The sequence below is a fragment of the Chamaea fasciata genome, unplaced genomic scaffold, assembly GCF_029207755.1.
Source record: "Chamaea fasciata isolate MVZ Bird 193981 ecotype frontalis unplaced genomic scaffold, bChaFas1.0.hap1 SCAF_25, whole genome shotgun sequence".
Taxonomy (NCBI): Eukaryota; Metazoa; Chordata; class Aves; order Passeriformes; family Sylviidae; genus Chamaea; species Chamaea fasciata.
The window spans coordinates 1,938,111-1,960,384 of record NW_027094110.1 but is presented as its reverse complement, the minus strand read 5'-3'; the positions used below and the strand labels follow the sequence as shown (position 1 = coordinate 1,960,384).

Genomic DNA, 22,274 nt, shown 5'->3' with positions numbered 1-22,274 from the left:
GCTGGATGGGGAAAAGCTCATTCCAAGCACAGCCAGAGCCGTGGCCATTGGGAATATTCCCCGGGAGCAGACAGATCAATAGGGGAGTCTCGGGGCACAGCACAGCCCTGCTGTGCATCCGGAATTGATGGGATAACCTTGTAAACGAGTGGGAGCTGCTGGGATCGGGGCGTCCACAGCTCCAGGGGATCTGGGAGCGCTGAAAGGGATCGGGATCCAGCGGCTGAGATTTCCTGATCCCTTCCCATGGCACACCGGGGCTGCTCCTGGATCCCTCCCCAATGTTCCCGGATCCCCCCTGATGTTCCTGGATCCCTCCCTGATGTTCCTCGATCTCCTTGATGCTCCTGGATCCTTCCCTGATTCTCCTGGATCCCTCCTGATGTTCCCGGATCCCCTCTGCTATTCCTGGATCCCTCCTGGGTTCTCCTGGATTCCCTCCCTGATGTTCCTGGATCCCTCCCCGAGGAGGGCAGGGAGAGCTGGGAGATTCCCCAAACCCTTCTGGGAAGGGGGAACACCCCAGGAAAACGATGGATCTGGGAAGAAAATCCTCCAGGAAAACGATAAATCCCAGGCGGTGATGCTCGTTAGGATGGAGCCCAGTAATTAAACAAATTAACGTGTTGAGGTTTTATTTTTTTTCCCATCTGACTTCCAAAGCCTTCGGCTGGGAGTTTTCCTGACATCCCAGGAATTGCTGTGGGGTTGATTTACACTTTAACAACCCCTGTGCCCTTCCCTGCACCCATCCCATTCCCAAAAAACCAGGAATTTGCATTTCAGGGCTCTTTTGGGAGGCGCCTTTTGGGGCGTTTTGAAGAACCAGCCGAGAGAAAAGACAAGAGGGAGCGAAACCCCTCAGCTCCAAACCCACACTCCGGAAAATTATCAGAAATATTCAATTTATTTATTCGTTTGTTCGATAATTTATTACTGTATTTATTAATATGTTTCTTACCAACCGCTTTATTAAATTATTTATTTATTAATTTATTTATTCCTCTGGCGCAGGAGTTCCTAGAGGAAGCGCTCTGCTCTGTGCGTGGAAGATGCCTGTGCATTATTTACACCTTTATTTTCCTCCCCGTCCCCCCCCCCAAAAAAAAAAACCCCAAAAAATGAATGTACAGTACAGATTCCTATGGCTCCTGGGGCCGGGAGGCTCCCAAATGACTCGGGAGTCATTTCCTGAACAAACCCGGGCAGCAGGGATTAAAAAAAAAAAAAAAAAAAAAGGACAATAAAAAGAGATTTAATGCTTTGATCCGTGTCAGGAGAGGCTGCAAGGAGGGCTCTGTGCCTTTCCCTCTTTGCCACGGATCGATCCAGGCTGGAATCAGGAAAATTGACGGGGTGGAGCAAAATCCCGAAGCAAAGCCTTAGGTTTGAGCGGGGCTTTGTTGAGTCAGGACCTGCTGCTGAGCCCGGCTTTGTTTTTGCTGGTTTTTTTTTTTTCGTGTGTGTTTTTGCATAGGAGAAACCTGGAGAAACAGGAGAAATCTGAGGGATGGGATCAGTCCAAGCTCGTTTCTCTATAATTAATATTTTTCCTACATATCTCAGTGTCATGCTGTCCCTCTGGATTTCCCCCTGGAATAAAAACAAGGCTGGAATTCCACCCTTAACTTTACACTCCTGATCATTTCCAGAGCGGGGATTAATCCCAAATCGTTCAAACAATCCCAAACCGTTCAAATCCTTTAAACTTATCCCTGCTGTGGCCACCACAAATCCTTGTGCAAAAATAAAGTTACATTCAGGAAATGCCCTTGGAAATTCCAACTTCTTTGGGTTTTTGGTTTTTGGTTTGTTTTTTTTTTTATTTTTGGCCCAGAGCTGATCCCGAAGATCCTCACCAAGGGCAAGGATATAGAAGGTGGAATTAGGGAAGCTCTGCTGATGTGCAAAAATAGGGATCAGGACAAAGTCAACGTTTTCCCAAAGCTACAGGAGCTTCCCTGGGCCCACCTGGAGCTTCGTCCTTGGGATGACATTGGGGAAAACGCCGAGTTTTGGGGCAGCCACGAAATATTTTGGCCTGTAGGAAGACTGGGAATACCTGGAAGAAAATCCTCCCCGTGGAAGGGAGGAGGGACAGCTTTGGCCAGGTGGTTTCTGGGGTAAAAAATATTTCAAAAGTGGGGGTTTGGTGTTTTTTTTTTTCCTCTTGGCTGCCACCCACGATGCAGGAATTGCCCTGCCTGGAGGACACCCCGAATTCCCGGTGGGAATGTGACCAGGGCAGCCCCCAAGGGAAGCTGGATCCTTTCCTTGGCGTGATGGGATTAAAGGAGGATTATTGCTGGTGGGAACAAATTCATCTTTGGGGAGCGCGGCTCCGCTTTCCCGAGGAGCTGGAGGCTCTTTCCATGACCCCTGGGAATCCGTGGCACAGGGATTTGCAGGAATTCCAGCCGGATCCTCGTGATGGGGAGGGCGAGGTGCTGCAGCTCACACATTCCTGCATCCCAAAGGAAAACCCGGGAGCGGCCAGGACACGCCTCAGCTTCGGGTTCACTGCTCTGCTGCCTCTCCAGAGGAGGGAAAAATCCTTGGAAAAGCACTTGGAAAGTGCTGGATAGACATCTCTCTGCCGCTGACATCGGCGGGATGTATGTGCTCCAGCATCGCTCAGCTCCGGGTGGTTCTGGAGCGGAAAATCCAAAGGTGGGAGGGCAGCAGGAATTCCTGAACCACGAGCTAATCCCGAAAGAAGAAAGGCCAGGAATTGTCCCAGGGACAGGGACAGGCCAGGAGGGGCTGTCCAGCTCTGGGCTCTGGCAAGGACAAGGTCTGGCCCGGCGTTTGAAACTTTTCCGGGAATTGCCGGAGCAGGGGCGGCTCAGCGGGATCAGGAGGGAATTGTTGGTCCCGGCGGGATGTAGGAGGGACGGGGTGTCCGGGCAGGGTCCCTGCGGGTCCTGGGTGACATCCTGGGTGACATCCTGGGCCAGGTCACCGCCGGGCCTCGGCTTTTCCCCCGGCCTGCCTGGGGAGAGGGAGGGGAGAGGAAATAATGGGAGAATCTGCGGGGAAAAGGGGGGAATCTGTGGGATAAATGGAAAAATTGTGGGACAAAAGTGAGAATCAGCGGGGAAAACGGAGATTCTGTGGGACAAGAGTGAGAATCTGCGGGATGAAGGAATCTATGGGGTAGGTGAGAGAATCTGAGGGATAAATGGAGAATCTGTGGGATAAATGGGGAACCTCGAGGATAACTGAGCAGATGAAGCAGCTCCCCCCGCGCTCCCCCAGCCCCTGGTCGCTCAGCTCCCCTTCCCCTGCCAAGCACCACCCCGGACACTTTGGATGAGCCCCTGAGCCCCCCCAAAACCCCTCCGGAGCCCCCCAGGCAGAGGTGACACCGCCGGGGAGCTGCTCCTCGGGGAGGTGAGCAGAGGAGACACCCGAAATCGTACCGAGGGGCAGGAGGGGTCCCGCGGGGGGCTGCTCCTCACACGGCCGTCTCCTGCCCCCCGCCGGCCTCCTCCTTCTTCCTCTTCATCTTGCAGAAGCCGTGGAGGCCGCAGAAACAGGCGAAGGTGAACTGGGGCATCACCCGGAGCGGGAAAGGATCGGGAGAGACTCCGGGAGACCTGGAGGGGGACAGGGAGGGGGGTCAGGGCAGCAGCTGGGGGAGCACGGGCAGGGTGGGGAGCTGAGCCCCGAAATCCCCAAACTGGGACATCACTCTGGACCAGGACACTCCTTCCTTCCTTCCTTCCTTCCTTCCTTCCTTCCTTCCTTCCTTCCTTCCTTCCTTCCTTCCTTCCTTCCTTCCTTCCTTCCTTCCTTCCTTCCTTCCTTCCTTCCTTCCTTCCTTCCTTCCTTCCTTCCTTCCTTCCTTCCTTCCTTCCTTCCTCCCTCCCTCCCTCCCTCCCTCCCTCCCTCCCTCCCTCCCTCCCTCCCTCCCTCCCTCCCTCCCTCCCTCCCTCCTTTTTCCTTCCCTTCCCTCCTCTCTTTCCTTTTCCTCCTTTCCCCTTCTTTCTTTCCCCTATCCCCTTTCCTCTCCTCTCCTCCCTTTTCCTTCTTTCTTTTCCCTTTCTTTTTTGTCCGTTTTTTTTTTCGTGTTTTGTTTTTCTGCAGATAAAATAACCCCAAAGCCCAGCCCACGCCACGGCCCAACAGCTGCAAAATGTAATTATGCAAATGCAAGGCTTGGGGGGGTTTTAAATAAATAACAAATCCTCGCAGAAATGCCGTCTGAAGGGAAAGTTTCCGTCGCTCCCTGCCTGAATTTTGAGCTTTTCATAAAATCCCACAATCCCAGACTGGTTTGGGTTGGAAGGGACCTCAGAGTGTCAACCCGGCCATGGGCAGGGACATGTCCCAGCATCCCAGATTGCTCCAGGCCTCATCCAGCCTGGCCTTGGGCACTTCCAGGGCTGGCAGATTCCCTGGATAACGTTCTGTGCACTTCGCAGATGATTTTGCCCTCAGGGGGAGTCTGGATTTGGGATCGGATCCCACCGGTGAAACGGGCACAGGGACAAGGGGACCCTGCAGGGTTTGGGACACCGTCACCTCCTCATACTCAGGGAACCCCCTTTTTCCCCATCCCACAGCTCTGGAGGAGTCTGGAGCATCCCAAATTCCCAGCGGGACCAGCTGGGAGGAAACCGAGCAGCCAGAGCAGGTGGAGGCGCAGCGGTGACAGCGCCCGGGGGCGCGATGCCACATCCCCACCTCCCCCTTTCCCCGCTTGCCGAGGGGGCCCAGCGGCGGCACAAAAGCCCCGAAAACATCTCCTGGAACTCCCTCGGCCATCTGGGTACCTGTCTGGGGGCTCTCCCCGATTCAATCGGGGCCACCTCTGGAGCTCACAAATTACCGGGGCAGCGGCGGCGCCTCTTTAATGAGCGCCCCGGCTCTGAATGGGCCGCGCTCCCCTTTGTGCCGCCGCTTTTTTTGTGTCCTCCAACCCCGCCATGGGAATTGGGAGGGGGCGGCTGGTGCCGAGGGGCCCTCGGGGGATGGAGGGGACAGAGGGGGACAGGAGGGGACAGGAGGGGACAGGAGGGGACAGGGCGGGACGCTCACCTCCCAGCCCTGCAGCCTCCCGGGGATGCGCGGCTCCAGCTGGAGCAGGGAAGGGAAAGCGATGATTTGATTTGATTTAATTTTTTTTTTTCCGGCTTTCCGACGTTCGTGTTTTTCGTAGTGGAGTTTCTCACCGATTTTCAGGTGAACAAAGCTGATGTTTACGTTCCTCTACGAAGGAGGGACAATTGATGGATTTTTAGTTTTCACCAGTGGAGTCGGAGAGGTGCCGACCTCGCTTGTCCAATCCACGGTCATTGTCCAAAATCTATATGAATCGAAAAATAAACGCCTCTCTTTTCACCCTGAGGACCTGACTGCCTGAGTGTCGTTCTTTTTGTGTCCTCTAGCAACAGGAAGGGGAGGTGGGCACGGGGAGAAACGCGGGGGCAGCTCCAGCCCTGCCTAAACCCCTCCAGCCCTGCCTAAACCCCTCCAGCCCTGCCTAAACCCGGCTTTGGCCCATCCTTTCCTCGCCCCGGGGGTGTTTAATAATCGAATTAAACAACGCTGGCCAGAATACCCAGAGGAAAAAAAAAGAAAAATCCCTTCGGACCACCCAGAGGTGCCCTGTGCCACCCCACGTCCCCGTCCCCCCCTTCCTCCTTTTTTTTTTTTAATTTTTTTTATTTTGCAGACACAAAACCACCCCCAGAGCCTGGGGGGTCTGGCTGGGACCCCATTAGGGACCTATTGAGATATTTTAGAGGGGGCTTGTAGGGCTCGGAGCTTTTCAGGCTGACCCTCTGCCTCCCATTCAGCCGGGGGACAATGATGAATGAGCCCCAGGAGAATGGAGGCAGCCCAGCTGAGGCTCGACGCTCCCGTTCCTCCCCTTGAAAAGGTGGAAAAAACAAAAAAAAAAAAACCAAAAAAAAAACCACCCCAAAACAAAACAAAACAAAAAAAGGGATCCTGGAGGAGCAAGGAATAATTAAACAAAATTAAATGGACTGACAGAAGCAAGGGTTGGGCAGGCTTCCCCCCCAACCCCCCCCCCAAAAGTCTGCTCTGCCCTCTTTTTCCATTCAAGGCAGAAGATCCCGGGGATAAAACTCTCGCTGGAGCCGAGAAAACGCGCAGAGCATTAAAAATGTAAAGCTGGAGAATTCTCTTTAGACAACTGCATCACCTCGGGCCGTGTTTGTCACTGTCACAGTGATGAATTGGGAGCTGTCTGCAATCAGCATGCTCACTTTAATAACGGCGCTTTTCCCTCAGCCCGGGAAAATAATAAAAAAAAAAATAAATAAAAAATAAATGTCTTTTCGGAAGCAGCAGGACCCAGTCTGGTCCTTCAGCCAGAGATTTTTCCCGTTTCCCCGGGATTTTCCGGACATCCGGGAAGCTCCTGGCGCCGGGAGGGAAGGCCAGCAGGGCTGGTGACGCTCCCAGGTGACTCCATCAACCTCATCGTGGTTTTTTGGGATGCTGAGCCACCCAAAGGATCTTTCATTCCAGCTGATTTTTCCTCCCTCTCCCCTTCAGCTTTTTCTATTTCTGGGAGACGGCCTCGAATTAACTTTTTAGCAAATTGGTCGGAAAAAAAACCCAAAAAAACCCCCCAAAACCCCAAGTTTTACGTTTGAGTCCCCGGATTTCAGAGCTTTTTGCTGCCACCCTGGAAGTTGTTTTTTTTTTTTTTTTTTTTCCTTGGGAAAGGAGATAATTTGCAATGGAAATCGGGGCTGTGGTGGGGATTTTTTTTTGGTTTTTTGTTGGTTTGTTTTTGGTTGTTTTTTTTTTCAGGGAGCAGAATGGAATTAAATTGTTTGTGATGAAACGGAGGGGGGAAAAAAAATCCATTTCATTTGCCTTTCATGATAACTGCTCCATCCATATCCAGCCAAGAGCCGAGATTTTTTAGGAGGGATTGGTGATTTCGGGATCATCAGCCTGGTTTTTAAAATCCACTGAGCAAAAACACCCGTGGAAGGCCCACAGCTGGGCCTTGCAGGGATTCCCTCCCGAATCCCGGACTTTTTTGGGTGGTGGGGATGCTCCAGAGCTCTGCCTGGGGCTTTTTTCACTCCTTTGATTTTAAAGCCTCCAAAATTCAGCTCCTGCATCCCAGAACTCTCTGCTGGGACTTCCTCTCCTTGTGTGGACAAAACCCCTTTCCCACACTCCTCATCCTCCTCCTCCTCCTCCTCCCAGCCCCCCCAAAATCCATCCAATTTAGCATTTTTTCCAGCCAAGTTTTCAAACCTATTATTTCCTAGCCTGGCTTTTTATTTTTTATTTTTCCTCCCCCCCCCCCCAAAAAAAACCCCTCGGACATTTCTCTGCTTCCAACCACTCCTGAGCCAAAATCTCCCTTCAAAGCTGCTTCTCTAATGAGCAGCCGGGCATTAAAAAAAAAAAAAAAAAACAACAAAACCAAAAAACCAACCAAAAAACTCAACAACAGAGGAGACAGAGGACGGGGGATAAAACCGACCTGAAAAGCGGCACCATCCCTTTAAGGGGAGATAATGAAGGGAGAAGATGTTGCCTGGCATGTTTGCAGAGAGAATCGCTAATTAAAACATCGCTTTCTGTAAAGTCTGCTGATCCCATTGATTCTTTCCACACACACCCCCCCCCCGCACACACACACACAGTTAATTTGCTGCCAGGGAAGGCGAAGTCGCCAGGGTCCTCATTATAAAAAATTTCACTGGCTGCGGCTAATGGTTGTAATTAATAGGTGCAATAAATTTTCAAATGGGCAGCCGGGGTGTTCATTAGCTCGGGGCTGACTCAGCACCGGTGGCCTCGCCAGTTCCTAAATAATCCATTCCCAGGCAGCCGGGAGGAGGAGGAGGAGGAGGAGGAGGAAGGTGCTCAGTGGCACAACTGGCGCAGCCGTAATTCCCCACCCAGGATAAATAATTCCCGGATTTTTGTCTTCTTTTTTTTTTTTTGTCCCACCGGTGAATTGTCAGTGCAAGCCTTCCCCCAGCTTCTCCCGAAAGCCCGGATTTGGGGTGGTGGGATCAGCACTCGAGGAACTGAAGCCTCTGAGGCAAAAATATCCAACAATAACACCTCACACCCGGAGGTGGATCAAACCCAGGCGTGGCTTGGGTCGAGGGTTTGGGATTTAATGTGGATTTTAATTTGCTGCTTCTTCTCCGAGCATCCTGGGCCAGGCTCGAGCTCCAAACCCCTCCTGGCTCCTGCTGAGCATCATTTTTCCTCCCCCGGAAGATCTCATGTGAACACCAGCCCTCCCAGAGGGATCCTGGTGTCCCACAGGGCCACAGCTTTGATTTAAAAACTCGGCTTTTCTGTTCATTATCATCCGGCTGTAATTAAAATGTTCATAATTGGCACTCTTCCCTCAAATTATCTCTGGGCACTGGAAGCAGCCGGGCGGGGTGACCCAGAAGGAAGGTGCTGCTGCTTCCCTGCACTCCCCATTCCAATCCCGGATGGAATTTGGGAGCTGGTGCTCTGTGCCTGCACATCCCTGAGCCAAAATTTGGGTTGAATTTGGGACCTGCTGCCCCTGTGCCTGCACATTCCAAAATTTGGGCTGAATTTGGGATCTGCTGCCCCTGTGCCCGCACATTCCTGAGCCAAAATTTGGGTTGAATTTGGGACCTGCTGCCCCTGTGCCTGCACATTCCAAAATTTGGGTTGAATTTGGGACCTGCTACCCCTGTGCCTGCACATTCCAAAATTTGGGTTGAATTTGGGACCTGCTACCCCTGTGCCTGCACATTCCAAAATTTGGGTTGAATTTGGGACCTGCTACCCCTGTGCCTGCACATTTCAAAATTTGGGTTGAATTTGGGATCTGCTGCCCCTGTGCCTGCACATTTCAAAATTTGGGCTGAATTTGGGATCTGCTGCCCTGTGCCCGCACATTCCTGAGCCAAAATTTGGGCTGAATTTGGGACCTGCTGCCCCTGTGCCTGCACATTTCAAAATTTGGGCTGAATTTGGGATCTGCTGCCCTGTGCCCGCACATTCCTGAGCCAAAATTTGGGCTGAGTTTGGGATCTGCTGCCCTGTGCCCGCACATTCCTGAGCCAAAATTTGGGCTGCTGCCCGCGGGGATGCTCAGGGGCTGCTGTGGGGCTCCGTGTCGGGACAATTCCCACTCCTGGCAGGACAAGCCCGAGCCTCTCCCAGTTTTGGGATGCTCCAAACTCAGATCCCGGCAGGAACCCGGGCAGGGAATGCGTCCCTCCCTCACGGCGCTCATTAGCTGTAATTAACGCTCCCCCATCGCCTCTGAGAGCTCAAGAAGGACCTGGGGGTGCTGGAGGGCTCCGGCTGCTCCAAAGTTTGCTTTTTTCCGGGAATTTTTGGGGGCAGAACCACCCGGGAATGCTTTGGAGTTCCTCCTCCTCCAGCTCCTCTCAGCCCAGCGCTGGGATCCGCTGGAATTTCCACGGGGCCGCCTTTTCAAACCCGGCCGAATTGTCCAAATTTGAAAATTCCCAGCCGATCCTGCTTTTCCTGGCCTGCCGGGAATGTTCGATCCCCCTGGCGGGGATGTTTGATCCCCCGGGGCTTGGCTGAGCCCTGCCGGGAGCTCACCCGGAGCTGGCAGATCCTCCTGGGAATGATGGAGCTTTTCCAAGGGGCCCTGCCAAGGATTTCTGTAGGATGGGGTCTGTGGGAAGGGGTCTGTGGGAAGGGGTCTGTGGGATGGGATCTACAGGAAAGGGTCTGTGGGGTGGGATCGGCAGGAATGGGGTCTGTGGGAATGGGGTCCATAGGAATGGGTCAGTGGGATGGGGTCTGCGGGAATGGGATCCATGGCAGTGGGATCTGCAGGGATGGGATCTGTTGGGAATGGGGTCTTTGGGATGGGGTCTGTGGGAATGGGATCTGCAGGAATGGGATCCATGGCAGTGGGATCTGCAGGGATGGGATCTGTTGGGAATGGGGTCTTTGGGATGGGATCTGTGGAATGGGATCTGTTGGGAATGGGGTCTTTGGGATGGGATCTGCAGGGATGAGATCTGCAGGGATGGGGTCTGTGGGATGGGGTCTGTGGGATGGGGTCCACAGTTATGGGTCTATGGGATGGGGCTCCTGCCATCCCCTGACTGAAAACCCGCAGCCAGATCTCTCTAAATCCCTCTGTAAAAGCCCCGGGGGAGATGGGGCTGGCAAACACCACCAGGAGATTGGGCACAAGGTCTCCAGACCTGGCCGCTGACCCCCAGCCCCCCCAGCAGTGTGCCCAGCCCCTTCCCTCCCCTCCCTGGTCATCCTCCATCCCTTCCCCGCCTCATTCCTGCCTCGCTAAAGGATAAAAAAAAATTTAAAAAATCAATCAAATGAAAGCTGTGAGAGCCATTCCCAGGGCTGGGGGATCTCTGGAGTGCAGAGACCACCAAAATTCCTTCCCGGAGCTGCTTTGCCCACCACAGACACCAAAATATCACCAGGGTCTGGTGTCTGGGGCTGCCCCATCCCTGGAGGTGTCCAAGGCCGGGGTTTGCAGCAGTCTGGGATAGGGGAAGCCTCTGGATGAGCTTTGAGATCCCATCCCATCAAATCACTCCAGGAATCCCCGTGGTGACACCAGGGACCGTCCAGAGAGGATTTGCCTTCCCCACCACAACGCTTTGGGTTGAAACAAACCCAAACGGCCAAGCCGGGTTTCGGCACAACTTTTGGCTCAGGGACCTGCAGGAACCTGGGGTTTTTGGTTCCCCTGCCCTGCTGTCCCCTCCTCAGCACCCTCATTCCAGGTTTCCATTCCCGGTTTGGAGCAGCCGCGGGGCGGGGGCGGAGGGGCCAAGCCAAGCGTGTCCCCTTGCCCGGCGTGAATGGCCCGGGGCAGGCATTGTCACGGGTGAATTTTCTGAATGAGCAAATCCTCATTAAAAAATAATTAAAACAGCCCGGGCGAGATTGGCTTAATTCCTTTCATTTTGACGGATGGTGTTTGGTTTTGATGATTTATGTGCCAGCTCTCCTGCTCTCATTGTGGGAACTCATGGGATTTCGAGATTTTCTTCCTTCCACACCTCCCTGAGTCATGGGATTACAGCTGAACCTCAGCTTTTCCCCCCCTCCCCTTTTTTTTTTCCTCCCCTCCTAGGACTATTATTTTTAAAGCTGCATTCCAGGCTGGTGAAATAAACTTGAAAGCCTGACACCCGAATGAGTCAAAGCTCAGGAAGTGAGAAAAGAAAAACTAAAGGGGAGAGAAATTGCTCGTTTCCTGCTTGGCGAGGGGAGGGGGGGCTGGGACCCCACGAGGTTGTTGGGGTGGTCCTGGAGGTGGTGGGGGCTGCAGGAATGGGATGGGGTCTGTGGGGTGGGGGTTGTGTAAATGGGGTCTGTGGGGTGGGGTTTGTGGGGTGGGATCTGCAGGAATGGGGTCTGTGGGATGAGTTTGTGTAAATGGGATCTGTGGGAATGGGATGTGTGGGAATGGGGTCTGCGGGGTGGGATCTGTGGGAATGGGGTCTGTGGGATGGGGTTTTTGGGGTGGGATCTGCAGGAATGGGGTTTGTGGGATGGGATCTGCAGGAACGGGGTCTGTGGGGTGGGATCTGCGGGAATGGGGTCTGCAGGAACGGGGTCCACAGCAGTGGGATCTGCAGGAATGGGGCCTGTGGGGTGGGATCTGCGGGAATGGGGTCTGCAGGAACGGGGTCCACAGCAGTGGGATCTGCAGGAATGGGGCCTGTGGGGTGGGATCTGCGGGAATGGGGTCTGCAGGAACGGGGTCCACAGCAGTGGGATCTGCAGGAATGGGGCCTGTGGGGTGGGATCTGCGGGAATGGGGTCTGCAGGAACGGGGTCCACAGCAGTGGGATCTGCAGGAATGGGGCCTGTGGGGTGGGATCTGCGGGAATGGGGTCTGCAGGAACGGGGTCCACAGCAGTGGGATCTGCAGGAATGGGGCCTGTGGGGTGGGATCTGCGGGAATGGGGTCTGCAGGAACGGGGTCCACAGCAGTGGGATCTGCAGGAATGGGGCCTGTGGGGTGGGATCTGCGGGAATGGGGTCTGCAGGAACGGGGTCCCCAGCAGTGGGACCTGTGGGAATGGGGTCTGTGGGATGGGATCTGCAGCACTCCCTCCTCCCCAGCAGCCTTTGCCTTTCCACATTTAAGAAGTCCCGATGTGCCAAGCCCTGCCCTGTAATCAAACCCGTCCTCCCCTCACCATCCTCGTGACACCGGCCAGGCCACCACCGTGGGGACAGCCCCAGCCTGGCACAAACCGGGTGGCCCCAACTCTCCGCGGTGGGACACGGGACTGGAGGACCCCAAAAAACTTCCCCGAGCCCCCTTCTCCCCCTGCTTCGGGCCGCTGCCACCCCCTGGGCAGCGGCTGCACCCCTCGGGAACACCCTTGGAAATGCCCTTGGCCTCTTCCTGGCCCTTTTGTTCCTACGGGGGATGCAGGTGGGGACGCTTTGAACCGTGTGGGAAAAGCTCCGAAAAATCCAAAGAAAAGCCTCGGCCGGTGCTGAATGGGGTCGGCCCCGCCACCCCCGGGGCGCCTTTTGTCTCCCCACCCCTCCGGGAAGGCCCCGCAAGGCTTCAATGCCCCCTTTCAGCGGTTGTTTGACCCCAAATAAAAACGGGCGGCTCCAAAGGGGGGCTCGGGGAGCGGGCGAGGAGGTGCCTGGAAGGTGCAGCCCCTCCCCTGTGTAGCCCATGGCTTTTCGCCCTACATGAGTTCGGGAAAGCAATCACATAGGAATAAAAAGCCATAGACCACAGCAGAGGGCTTAGCCAGGATAAGGCAGCGCTCTTTGGGAAAAGGAGAGGGGAAAGGGGAAGGGGAATGGGGGGAGGGAAAAAAAAGGCTCTTTGGGCGAAGCTGTCCTCCCTCCCTGTGACCAGTTCCCACCCTAAAACCAAAGTGGGTTCCCACCCCAAACCAAGGGTGCGTTCCCACCCCAAAACCCAAGGTTACCCCAAAACCCAAGGTGAGTTCCCACCCCAAACCCAGGGTGAGTTCTCACCCCAAAACCAGCGTGGCTTCCCACTCCAAACCCAAGGCGGGTTCCCACCCCAAAATCAAGGTGGGTTCCCACCCCAAACCCAGGGTAGGTTGGTTCCCACCCCAAAACCAAGGTGGGTTCCCACCCCAAAACCAAGGTGGGTTCCTACTCCAAAACCAAGGTTTGTTTCCCACCCCAAACTCAGGGTGGGCTCCCACCCCAAACCCCCTCAGCACCACGAGGTGGCTTCTCCTGGGTTATCCCCTGGTCAGGAGGAGCGATCCCGGCCCGGAATGTTCCCCTCTCTCAGCGGGGAGCTGACCCCGTGCCCTGGCTGCTGTCAGGAGCTGGGATTGCAGGGACAGCTTAAAAAACCGCGGCCGGAATTAATTACAGCGAGCCCGGGGAGCAGCCACGGCACGGTTGATTTCCCCTCTCCCGGTGTCCTGGCCACGGCCCCATCTTGTCCCTGTCAGCACCTGGCATCCTTCCCTCCGTGCCGCTTTCCAGAATCCCAAAAAACCCCCCCCACAAGCCTGGAGTTATAACCCCGCTCCAGCCGCGAATGGAGCAGCACAAATCCCCTCCTGCGCATCCCGCCTCCTTCTCCGAGCAGGAGCTGGACATCCTAACAATCCCATTTCTTTTAGGGATAAACACTCACCTCGGGGCACAGCCTCACCCTGCCCCCTCAGCTGCTTTGAGAAAAAAAACCAAAAAAATTTGATTTTTGTTTTTGGGGCTTCCAGGGAGGCTGAGCAGGAGCGGGAGCTGCCGCCCCGCTGCCCCTGGAGCTCACCTGGCCGCAGGGGCCGGCGGATGCTCGGCCAGGTTCACCCAACAGAGCCGCCTTTGTGGGCTCAGACAAAGGCCCAAAGAAAGGTCTGGCTGCCAACCCTCCTCCCTCTCTCTTCCCTCCACATCCCCCCCGGGGCCTTTTCGGGGGAGTTTCCGTCTCTGGACCCACCAAAAAGAGGCGCTGGGGACGAGGTGACGCGTTTTGGGGTGGCAGCGGCTCCGCCGGGAGCTGGCTACGGCCCTGATCCTGCAGGGAAAAGCTTCTCCGCACCCGGGGACGCTCCTTGGGTGGCACCAGAGGTGTCCCGGTTGTCCCCTGGGAAAGCTGCGGCCTCTGCTCCCTCCCGCTGCCAGGTTCATCAGCGGCTGTTAATTGCCAGGAGCTGATGAGGTCAGGGTGGGAGACTCCCTTTCCTGGCCGGAATCCTTGGGAAATCCAGGTTCCTCCGAACCGTCGGGAGTGGGGAGGGCAGGGAGGGATTTTTGCTGTGGTTTGCAGTAGCGGAGAACGCGACTTTGACCTACAAAGAGAACTCCTGGAGCGCCTGGCAGCTCGGAGCTGGCGCCTTCCCAAGGTTTTCTTTCCCCTTCTTTTATCTCCTGTGAGTGGTGAGGGGAAAGGGCCGCCGTGTCCCCACCTGTGACACGGCCACGGTCCCCTCCTGGTGTCCCAAACCATGGGCCTGTTCCAGAGCATCCCTTGATCCCAAAATTCCAGCCTCGGGAGCAGGTGCTGCACCGGGAAGATCTTTTTGGGGAAACTCCCCCAGGGGTGGGGGGCACACCAGGACCCCCATATGGGTCCCTGCCCTGCATGTCCAGCACCCACCCACCCCTAATCCCTATGGATCTGCCCCAGTCCCTACAGATCTGCCCCAAAATCCCTACAGATCAGCCCCAGCCCCTACAGATCTGCCCCAAATCCTACAGACCTGCCCCAATCCCATCCTGGAGAGGGACAAATCTCTCACTTCTCCCTCCACGACTCTTTGGGACGCGTCCCCGTGGCACCCACGGCCTTCCCGCAGCGGTGGCACCTGGCGGGACGTCCCCAGCGTGTCCCCAGCATGGCAGCACGAGGACAGGTGTCCATCCCGGTGCCACCAAGCCCTGTCCACACCACAGGGACCCCAGGAGGAGTGCCCGGAGCTGAGCTCACCTTTGGCAGCGCGGCTCGGTCTCGGCGGGAAGGGCGCGGTGCCAGCGGGGCCAGGGACACGACAGCACCGCGGTGGCATCGCCCTCACCGTCCTCTCCTCCCCAATCCCGGCGGCACGGGGCGCCCAGCGCTTTTTTTGGATCCCCCCCCCCCCCTTCCTAAACCTTTCTGGTGCTGCCACGGCCGAGCTGCGCGGGCGCTGGTTGTGCTGCGAGGGGCTGGGAGCGGAGGGAGGGAAGGGAGGGAGGGAGGGAGCGGGGTCAGGTATTTCTCCATCCCCGGCTCGGCAGGGCCCGGTAACAAAGGCGCTATTGAGCTGCAGCCGCTCTGGTCTGTGAAGCAGAAACCCCTCGTATCTCCTCGGGTGCCTTTGATCTGCCTCCCCCCGGTGGGATGGAGATTACTCATGTCCCGCTGCTGCTGCTGCTCGGGCACCGCTGCCAGCGAGCCCCACAAAGCCCCGAGGCGTCCGGGAATGTCCCAGAGGCGTCGGGCACCCACCGCTGCCCTTTCCCTGCGACCCCAAACCCTTCGGTCCTGGCAGCTCCCAAACTTTGAGGGGAGGGGGGGACCCGCGCGGTGCTCAACCGAGCGCAGGGGCGGGAGGAGCCGCGCTCTGCTCCTCGCATTCCTCTCCTGTAATTAAAGCCGGTGCGCTGGGCGGAGGGGGAATTTCCCAAAGGGTTTTACTGGCGTCTGGACAAGGGTCAGACAATGAGAACATTTGACAGGGTGCCCAAATCCGCCGTCTCTTGGATACGCGCTCAAAGCCTCCCCCGTGCTCCTCGTCCCAGGCGCGGCTTTGGGGGAGGTTTGGGCAGGTCGGGAGGTGGGGACGGCGCGGGGGGAACTCGGGGGCTCTCACAAAAAATATCCCCACAAGCCTCACAACCCAGCCAGGCTGCCCCAAAAAATGCCAAGGCTGGAACAGCACAAACGCCGGAACCGCATTCCCGGCGGGACGCGCCTGGAAATCCCGGGGAGAGGCACCAAAAGCACCTTGGAGACTCTCGGCGCTTTAAAAAAGCTCTTCGCTGCCTTCAGCAGGTCCCTGCCTCGCTCCCCGGGGCTCCGGGGGCACCGGGGGCTTATCCTGGTTTTGCCAGTCCCGGGGGATATTTGGGATGCTCTGACCGTCCCAGTTTCTCCAAAAGCACTGGAGTGCCTTTGGAAATCTCACTCCCTCCTGCCTCTCTGGTTCACTTGCAGAAATCCCTGGGTGCTCCCGCGGCGCCCAGAGAGGCTCGGGTGGGAATTCCTCCGGAGCAGGGAGGCCCCTGGGGTGCACCCCAAAAGGAGGACACCCAAAATCAGAGCTCAGGGGGGGGGGGGATCCTCCACAGAGCCAAGGGCTGCCAGCGCCCCTCCCGAGGCTCATTCCCGCTTTTCCCGGCTCCCTGCCCGTGTCCCAGGTGTGGGGCAGAGCCCAGGACACGTGCAGAGCCAGTCTGGGGCTGCCCCCGATGAGAGATGGACACCGATAAACCCGAGGACTGGGATGGACAGGACGGGTGGACAGATGGACAGGCAGATGGACGGACGCTCCAGAGCAGAGCCTGGAACACCTCGTTTCCCACACCAGTTGCACCCCAAGGAGGCGGAATCAGCCTCTGTTTTTGGGGGATAAACTGCAGCTCCCCCTCTCCAGCCCTGCCCCGCCAGGCCCCAATTCCTGGCGGATTTTTCAACTTGAACCCCTCAGGTTTTGGGGAGCAGCTCGAGCCAGGGTTTGGGCAACGATCCATTTTCAAGCTGCCTTGACAAGTGGCTCCAGCCCAGCCAGATTAGATCTCCTAATCACATTTCCCAGGCGCCCGGGATCGGGAATTGGGGATTTAGAGAATATTTGTCATTGTAACAATGTCACTCCTCAGCCTTTCCTTCATCCTCCAAGTCACTATTCCCAGACTTTTTGGCTTCGTGGGAACATCTCCCATGGAAAAAAAAAAGGGGGGAGGCTCTGGAATGTTTGTGGTGCAGCTGAAGGTGCACTGGTGGTCTGTCACTTGTACGTCCCATGGACGGGGTGATCCCGGGGTTATTTGTGGATTTGAATCAGATTTCTCATCACCACCTGACTTTCTACCGAGAGCTGCTTGGACAGAACCCAGATCTCTGCAGAATTCCTGCTGAATCTTGCAGGAATAAAAAGGGGGAAGCTGATAAAAAGGAGGAACCCCCCAGATGCTGCCAAGCTCAGAGCAATCTCCCCCCTGCTTCCCTGTGGAGCTGAGGGTGAGACCACAGCGTCTCCAATCCCTTTGTGGGGACATTCCAGGGAAGTGTGCTCCATAAATCCCTGTTTTCAGCCGTGGCAGCATCACAGGCAGAGCCCAGCTCCCTTCCCCGGGATGCAGCCACGGAAAATCCGCTTTGGGAAGGACCAAACCTCTCCTGATTTTCCAGGTGTCCACACAACCTGGAAAGGTTCCTCCAGAGCGCAGGATCCAGTTTGTTTGGAGGAGGGAAAAAGAAATCTTTCATCCCTGGCTACTTTTTGCACTCCATTCCCTTTGGGATGTTCCTCCCCACCCCTCTCCTGGAGTGCAGATGTTCCTCCCTGGCAGCCCAGGAGATGTTTTCCTTTCCCAGCGGGAATTCCAGGGTTTTTCTACACCAGGAATTTTTGTATGGAAAGCGGGGCTGGTGAGGTGCTGAGGGGACAGCGCTGTCCCCACACGGGCAGTCCCACACGAGTGGCTTTTTCACAAGTGTCTGAGGTTGCAGAAATGTTCCCCCAGGACAAGTTGGAGCCAGGAGGGACATTTTGCACTTTTGTCCCGCTCAGTTTCAGGCACAAAACCAGCCTGGAGGAGCTGCCACCTCTCCTTCCCACTTTTCCATCCGGAGCAGCACTTCCAGCCCTCCTTCCCTCTTCCCCACATCCCTTATTTTGGGTGAAAAGGTTTTTCCTTTGTACCAAGAAAAAAAAAATCCTCCAGCCCTAAATGATTCACTTTCTCAGCTTGCTGGGAAAAATTCAGGATTAATCCATTTCTGTTTGACCCCTGGGTGCTCTGCAAACCAACAAATCCATCCTGAGCGGGGAAGTGACCCTTGGAGTGGCCCCGGCATCCCAAAATCACGACTTGTGCATCCCAGGCCTCAGCCCAGACCCCAAATCCCTCTGCTCAGCCTGGCTGCCCTTTGCCAGTTCCTCCGGATTTATTTCCAGGTGGAAGGATGGGAGAGGCAGAGAGGGAAGGGACGAGATAATGACCCAGATCTGTTCCTGCTCACTCTCCATCCGTTTTTTCCATGGAGCCCATTAGGGGAGGGCAGCAGCAGCTCGGGAATCCAGGTAAGGCCCTCGCTAACAAGATCCTCCCGGGCCTTTTAGCACATTCCTGGCCGCAGATATTTCAGCTCCAGCTGTAATTAAGTCTGGGCTGCGAGGCAGGAGACGCTGCAGGAGCCGGGGGGGGGGGAAGTTGTCTCCATTTGCTGGAGCTGCTGCAGGGCTGGTGAGGGATGGGTTGGGTCAGGCAGGGATGGGGGTCAATGGTCTGGATCAGGCAGGGATGGAGGATTGATGGTCTGGATCAGGCAGGGACGGGGGATTGGTGGTCTGGATTACTCAGGGATGGAGGATCGATGGTTTGGATTTGGATCTGGAGCAGGCTCAGTGGTCTGATCACTCAGGGATGGGGGATTGATGGTCTGGATTTGGACCTGAAGCAGGCTCAGTGGTCTGATCACTCAGGGATGGGGGATTGATGGTCTGGATTTGGACCTGAAGCAGGCTCAGTGGTCTGGATCACTCAGGAATGAGGGATTAATGGTCTGGGTTTGGACCTGGAGCAGGCTCAGTGGTCTGGATCACTCAGGGATGAGGGATTGATGGTCTGGATCTGGATCAGGCTCTGTGGTCTGGCCCTGGCAGGGATGAAGGTTCCATGGTCTGGTTCCACCAGGGACCAGGGGTCAATGGTCTGGATCAGGCAGGGGTGGGATCAGTGGTCTGGCTCCAGAAGGGATCAGTGGTCAGGGGTCTGGCCCTGGCAGGGATCAGGGATCAGGGCTCAGGGGTCAGTGGTCAGGGGTCTGGCCCTGGCAGGGATCAGGGATCAGGGGTCAGTGGTCTGGCCCTGGCAGGGATCAGGGATCAGGGCTCAGGGGTCAGGGGTCAGGCCCTGGCAGGGATCAGGGATCAGTGGTCAGTGGTCAGGCCCTGGCAGGGATCAGGGATCAGGGCTCAGGGGTCAGTGGTCAGGCCCTGGCAGGGCCGTGGAGCTGCAGCCGAGCCACCCTGGGGCAGTGCAGGGACTGGACCCTGCTGGGCAGGTCCCTGCTCCCCCGGGAACTCGAGGAACTCTGCTTTGGGACTGGAGGGAGATGGGCTGAAGGGGCCGGTTCAGGAGTGACCAGAGCAGGGGAACAAAGGAGGAATTAGCTGGGGGAGGCGAGGAAAGAGCCCCTGGAGCTGCGGGGCTTTGTCCAGGGGTAAAAGGTGACCACCAGCTCCACAGGGGTCACTTCAGCTCCCCTGGCAAGAGCCTTCCCTGGGCTCAGACCCCTCTCAGGTGACCCCAGTACCTCCAGGGACATCACCCTGGGTACAAACTCGGGAGGAAAAGAGATCAGCCCTTCTCCCACATCACCCCTCAGGGCTGAATCCTCCAGCACGGGCACTGGGGGGCAGTTATGGGGAACTTAGAGAATATTTGTCACTGCAGCAACGTCATCCCCCAGCCTTTACCTCCTCCAAGTCACGATTCTCGGACTTTTTGGCTTTATAGGAACATTTCCCATGGAAAAAGGAGGCTCCAGAACATTTCCTGGACAGCTGAAGGGGCAGAGGGGGGTTAAGCCTCACGCAGCTCCTCCTGCTCTCCCGAGGATTGGGAATCCCTGTCTGGGCACAGAGTTTGCTCTGGGTTTGGGGTTTCAGGGTCGTGCTGAGCACGGGGAAGGGTCTGCCAGCCAGGCTCGGGCTGAGCCCAGCCCCTGGACACGGATTAGCCCTGGAGAGGGAGCAGGGCCGTCCCAGAGCCCGCTGGAGAGCTGGGGGCATCCTCAGAGCCAGGGCCAGGGGGAGGCAGACGTGGGATATTTGTGCTCTGCCTGCTGCCAGCCCTGTTGTTCCCTGTAATTCCCTGCTATTCCCTGGCTTTCCCTGTTATTCCATTATTCCTTGATGTTCCCTGTTTTTCCCTGTTACTGCCTGTCATTCCCCGCTATTCCCAGTTATTCCCCGTTACTCCCTGTCATTCCTTCTAATTCCCCATTATTTCCTGTTATTCCCCATCATTCCCTATTATTCCCCATTATTCCCTCTTATTGCCTTTCATTCCCTGGCACTCCCATTTCCTTGTTATTCCCCATTATTCCCTGTCATTCCTTGTTGTTCCCTGTCATTCCCTGCTGTTCCCTGTCCCCAGCAATTCCCCCCGTTCCCCTGGCTCCCGGTACACCGTGTCACCTCTCAGCACGAGCGGGAATTCACCTGGAGCCAGCGTCCCTTTGCCACCCTGGAGCTGCTCCCTGCCCTGCTCACCGCCCCGGGCAGGCCACTGAGGGTCCAGTGTCCCCTCCCCAGGGACAGCCACACCTGCAGGGCCACCAGCCGCACGGGGACACCCCAGGGTGCGCTGTCGGCGTGTCCCAAACCCGCTCTCCCTGCCTGGAGCCATCCCAGCCCTGCTGCTGCAGGTTCTGCCACCTCTCCCTGGGGACACACAAAAACCAGGAGGGGACAGTTTTTTGGGGACCCTCTGGGCACTCCCAGCCTGCTCGTGGGAGATGGGCCCAGGGCTGGGCTCCCCCTCCCCTCTCCTCAGTGCCACAGGAGCTTCTGGCAGGGAAAAATCCTCCTTTTCCTGAGCGGGTCTCGCAGTGCAGACACGTGAGAGCCCCACAGCGCGCACAGAGTCCCCACAGCAGCCCCCAAACCCCTGCGGGACCCACCCGGGCTGCCCAGACCCCCTCGGCACCCTCGGTTCGGCACCACGACACACCTGAATGCACAGCGGGAGTCGGGTGAGGCCAAAAAACCGCGGCAATTCCTCTCTCCGAGTCCTTAATCCGCTTCCCCCCGGCTGACATCACCGCTCAGGTTGGTACACGCGACGCTTCCCTTATCTTTTCTTTGGGATTACCTCATCGGAGAGGACACGGAGAGCCTCCCTCTCTCCCTTTTCCTCCATCCCTCTCTCCCTTCTTTTCCTCCATCCCTCTCTCCCTCTCCCAGCTCAGAGCTGCAAGTTCGCAGCCGGAGGAAGGGAGGGATGGTTGGGATGCGGCTCCCGCAGCTCGCCCAGCCCTGCCGGCCACGCCGCCGCTTCCTCCCGCATCCCTCCGGGATCCAGGCGGGATCCAGTCAGGCACGAACAGCTCCAGATCTGCTCCGTGCCCTCCGGAAAACCAAAACTCGCCCCCTGCACCAGGGCACGGGGGTTTGTTCCCGCTACAAACAATGCCGGAGTGTTTGCACACACACAAACACACACACAGAGCCCGGTCCTGCCACCCCCTCGCCTCGCCTGGGGGAAACAAAAAAACCCCAAACTTAAATTCGCAGGCAGGAGCACCCATTCCGAGCCTGGAATCCAAGAGTTAACGAGCTCACGTGTAATTAACTGAGAACTACCTTAGCATGTGTTGCATGTAGCTCTCCGTCAACATTAATAATGGGGATATAACACGATTATACCCACAAATATTCTCGCGGAGATGAATCTTGGCCAGTTCAGGGTTATTTTCACCCAAAACAAAGCCAATTTCATTTCTTTTTTTCTTTTTTTTTTTCTCCCCGAGCTCATCGGCTGCCTCCACCAGAACAGAACCACAGCGAAGCCACAGCCACAACACCGCCGAGGGAATGAATTCAATATATTCCCACGTTTTGAGCCGGGATTGCTTTGGGATGCTGGGGGCTGGCACCCTCGGAGATGCTGCCCAGGTGAGGCCGCCGGGAGCCGGGGGCTGCAGGTGCCTGCGGGCGCTCCCAGCTCCCATCCCGCCGCGGGCCGAGCGTTCCCCCGCTGCCCCCGCTCGCCCCTCACGCACGCAACTCCTGCAGGCAGCGCTCCAGACAAAGAAAGGCAGAGAGAAAAAAAAAAAAAAAAGAAAAAAAATTAAAAAAAAAAGAAACCGCCGTCTTACTTTTTTTTTTTCTTCCTCTTTTTTTTTTTTTTTTTTTTTTTTCGTTTGGGTCCCGCTTTCCTTTCCCCGCTCCTCTCTCCTCCCGCAGCCTCCTCCTCCTCCTCCTCCTCCTTCTCCTCCTCCTCACCCGCGGGACTCCAGCGATTCTTCTGAGGGGTGAAGATCCTGCGGAGCAACTTGGGAGCCGAGCGGAGGCAGCGGGGAGGGCTCGGCCGGAGGAGACGAGAAGGAACAAAAGCCCGAGCGGTGCTCAGTA

At 56.5% G+C, this 22,274-nt stretch overlaps 1 protein-coding gene across 2 annotated transcripts; it reads right to left on the bottom strand.

Moving 5' to 3' along the window:
* Nucleotides 1–871: 871 nt before the first annotated feature.
* Nucleotides 872–22,054, bottom strand: BLACAT1 (BLACAT1 overlapping LEMD1 locus). 2 transcript variants are annotated; one of them, XM_066203912.1, is made up of 3 exons: nucleotides 22,019–22,054; nucleotides 3,423–3,599; nucleotides 872–2,992 (listed from the first exon to the last, which is right to left on the bottom strand). In XM_066203912.1, the coding sequence occupies exon 2, from the start codon at nucleotides 3,557–3,559 to the stop codon at nucleotides 3,458–3,460; it is 102 nt and encodes a 33-aa protein (XP_066060009.1). In that variant the 5' UTR covers nucleotides 3,560–3,599; nucleotides 22,019–22,054; the 3' UTR covers nucleotides 872–2,992; nucleotides 3,423–3,457. The 2 variants fall into 2 exon arrangements, with proteins under 2 accessions (XP_066060009.1, XP_066060008.1); XM_066203911.1 differs by lacking the exon at nucleotides 22,019–22,054 and adding an exon at nucleotides 5,044–5,655.
* Nucleotides 22,055–22,274: the final 220 nt, after the last annotated feature.

Bases quoted from the DNA above. Each gene is read 5' to 3' on its own strand.
- BLACAT1 (XM_066203912.1), bottom strand. From the start codon at position 3,559: ATGCCCCAGTTCACCTTCGCCTGTTTCTGCGGCCTCCACGGCTTCTGC.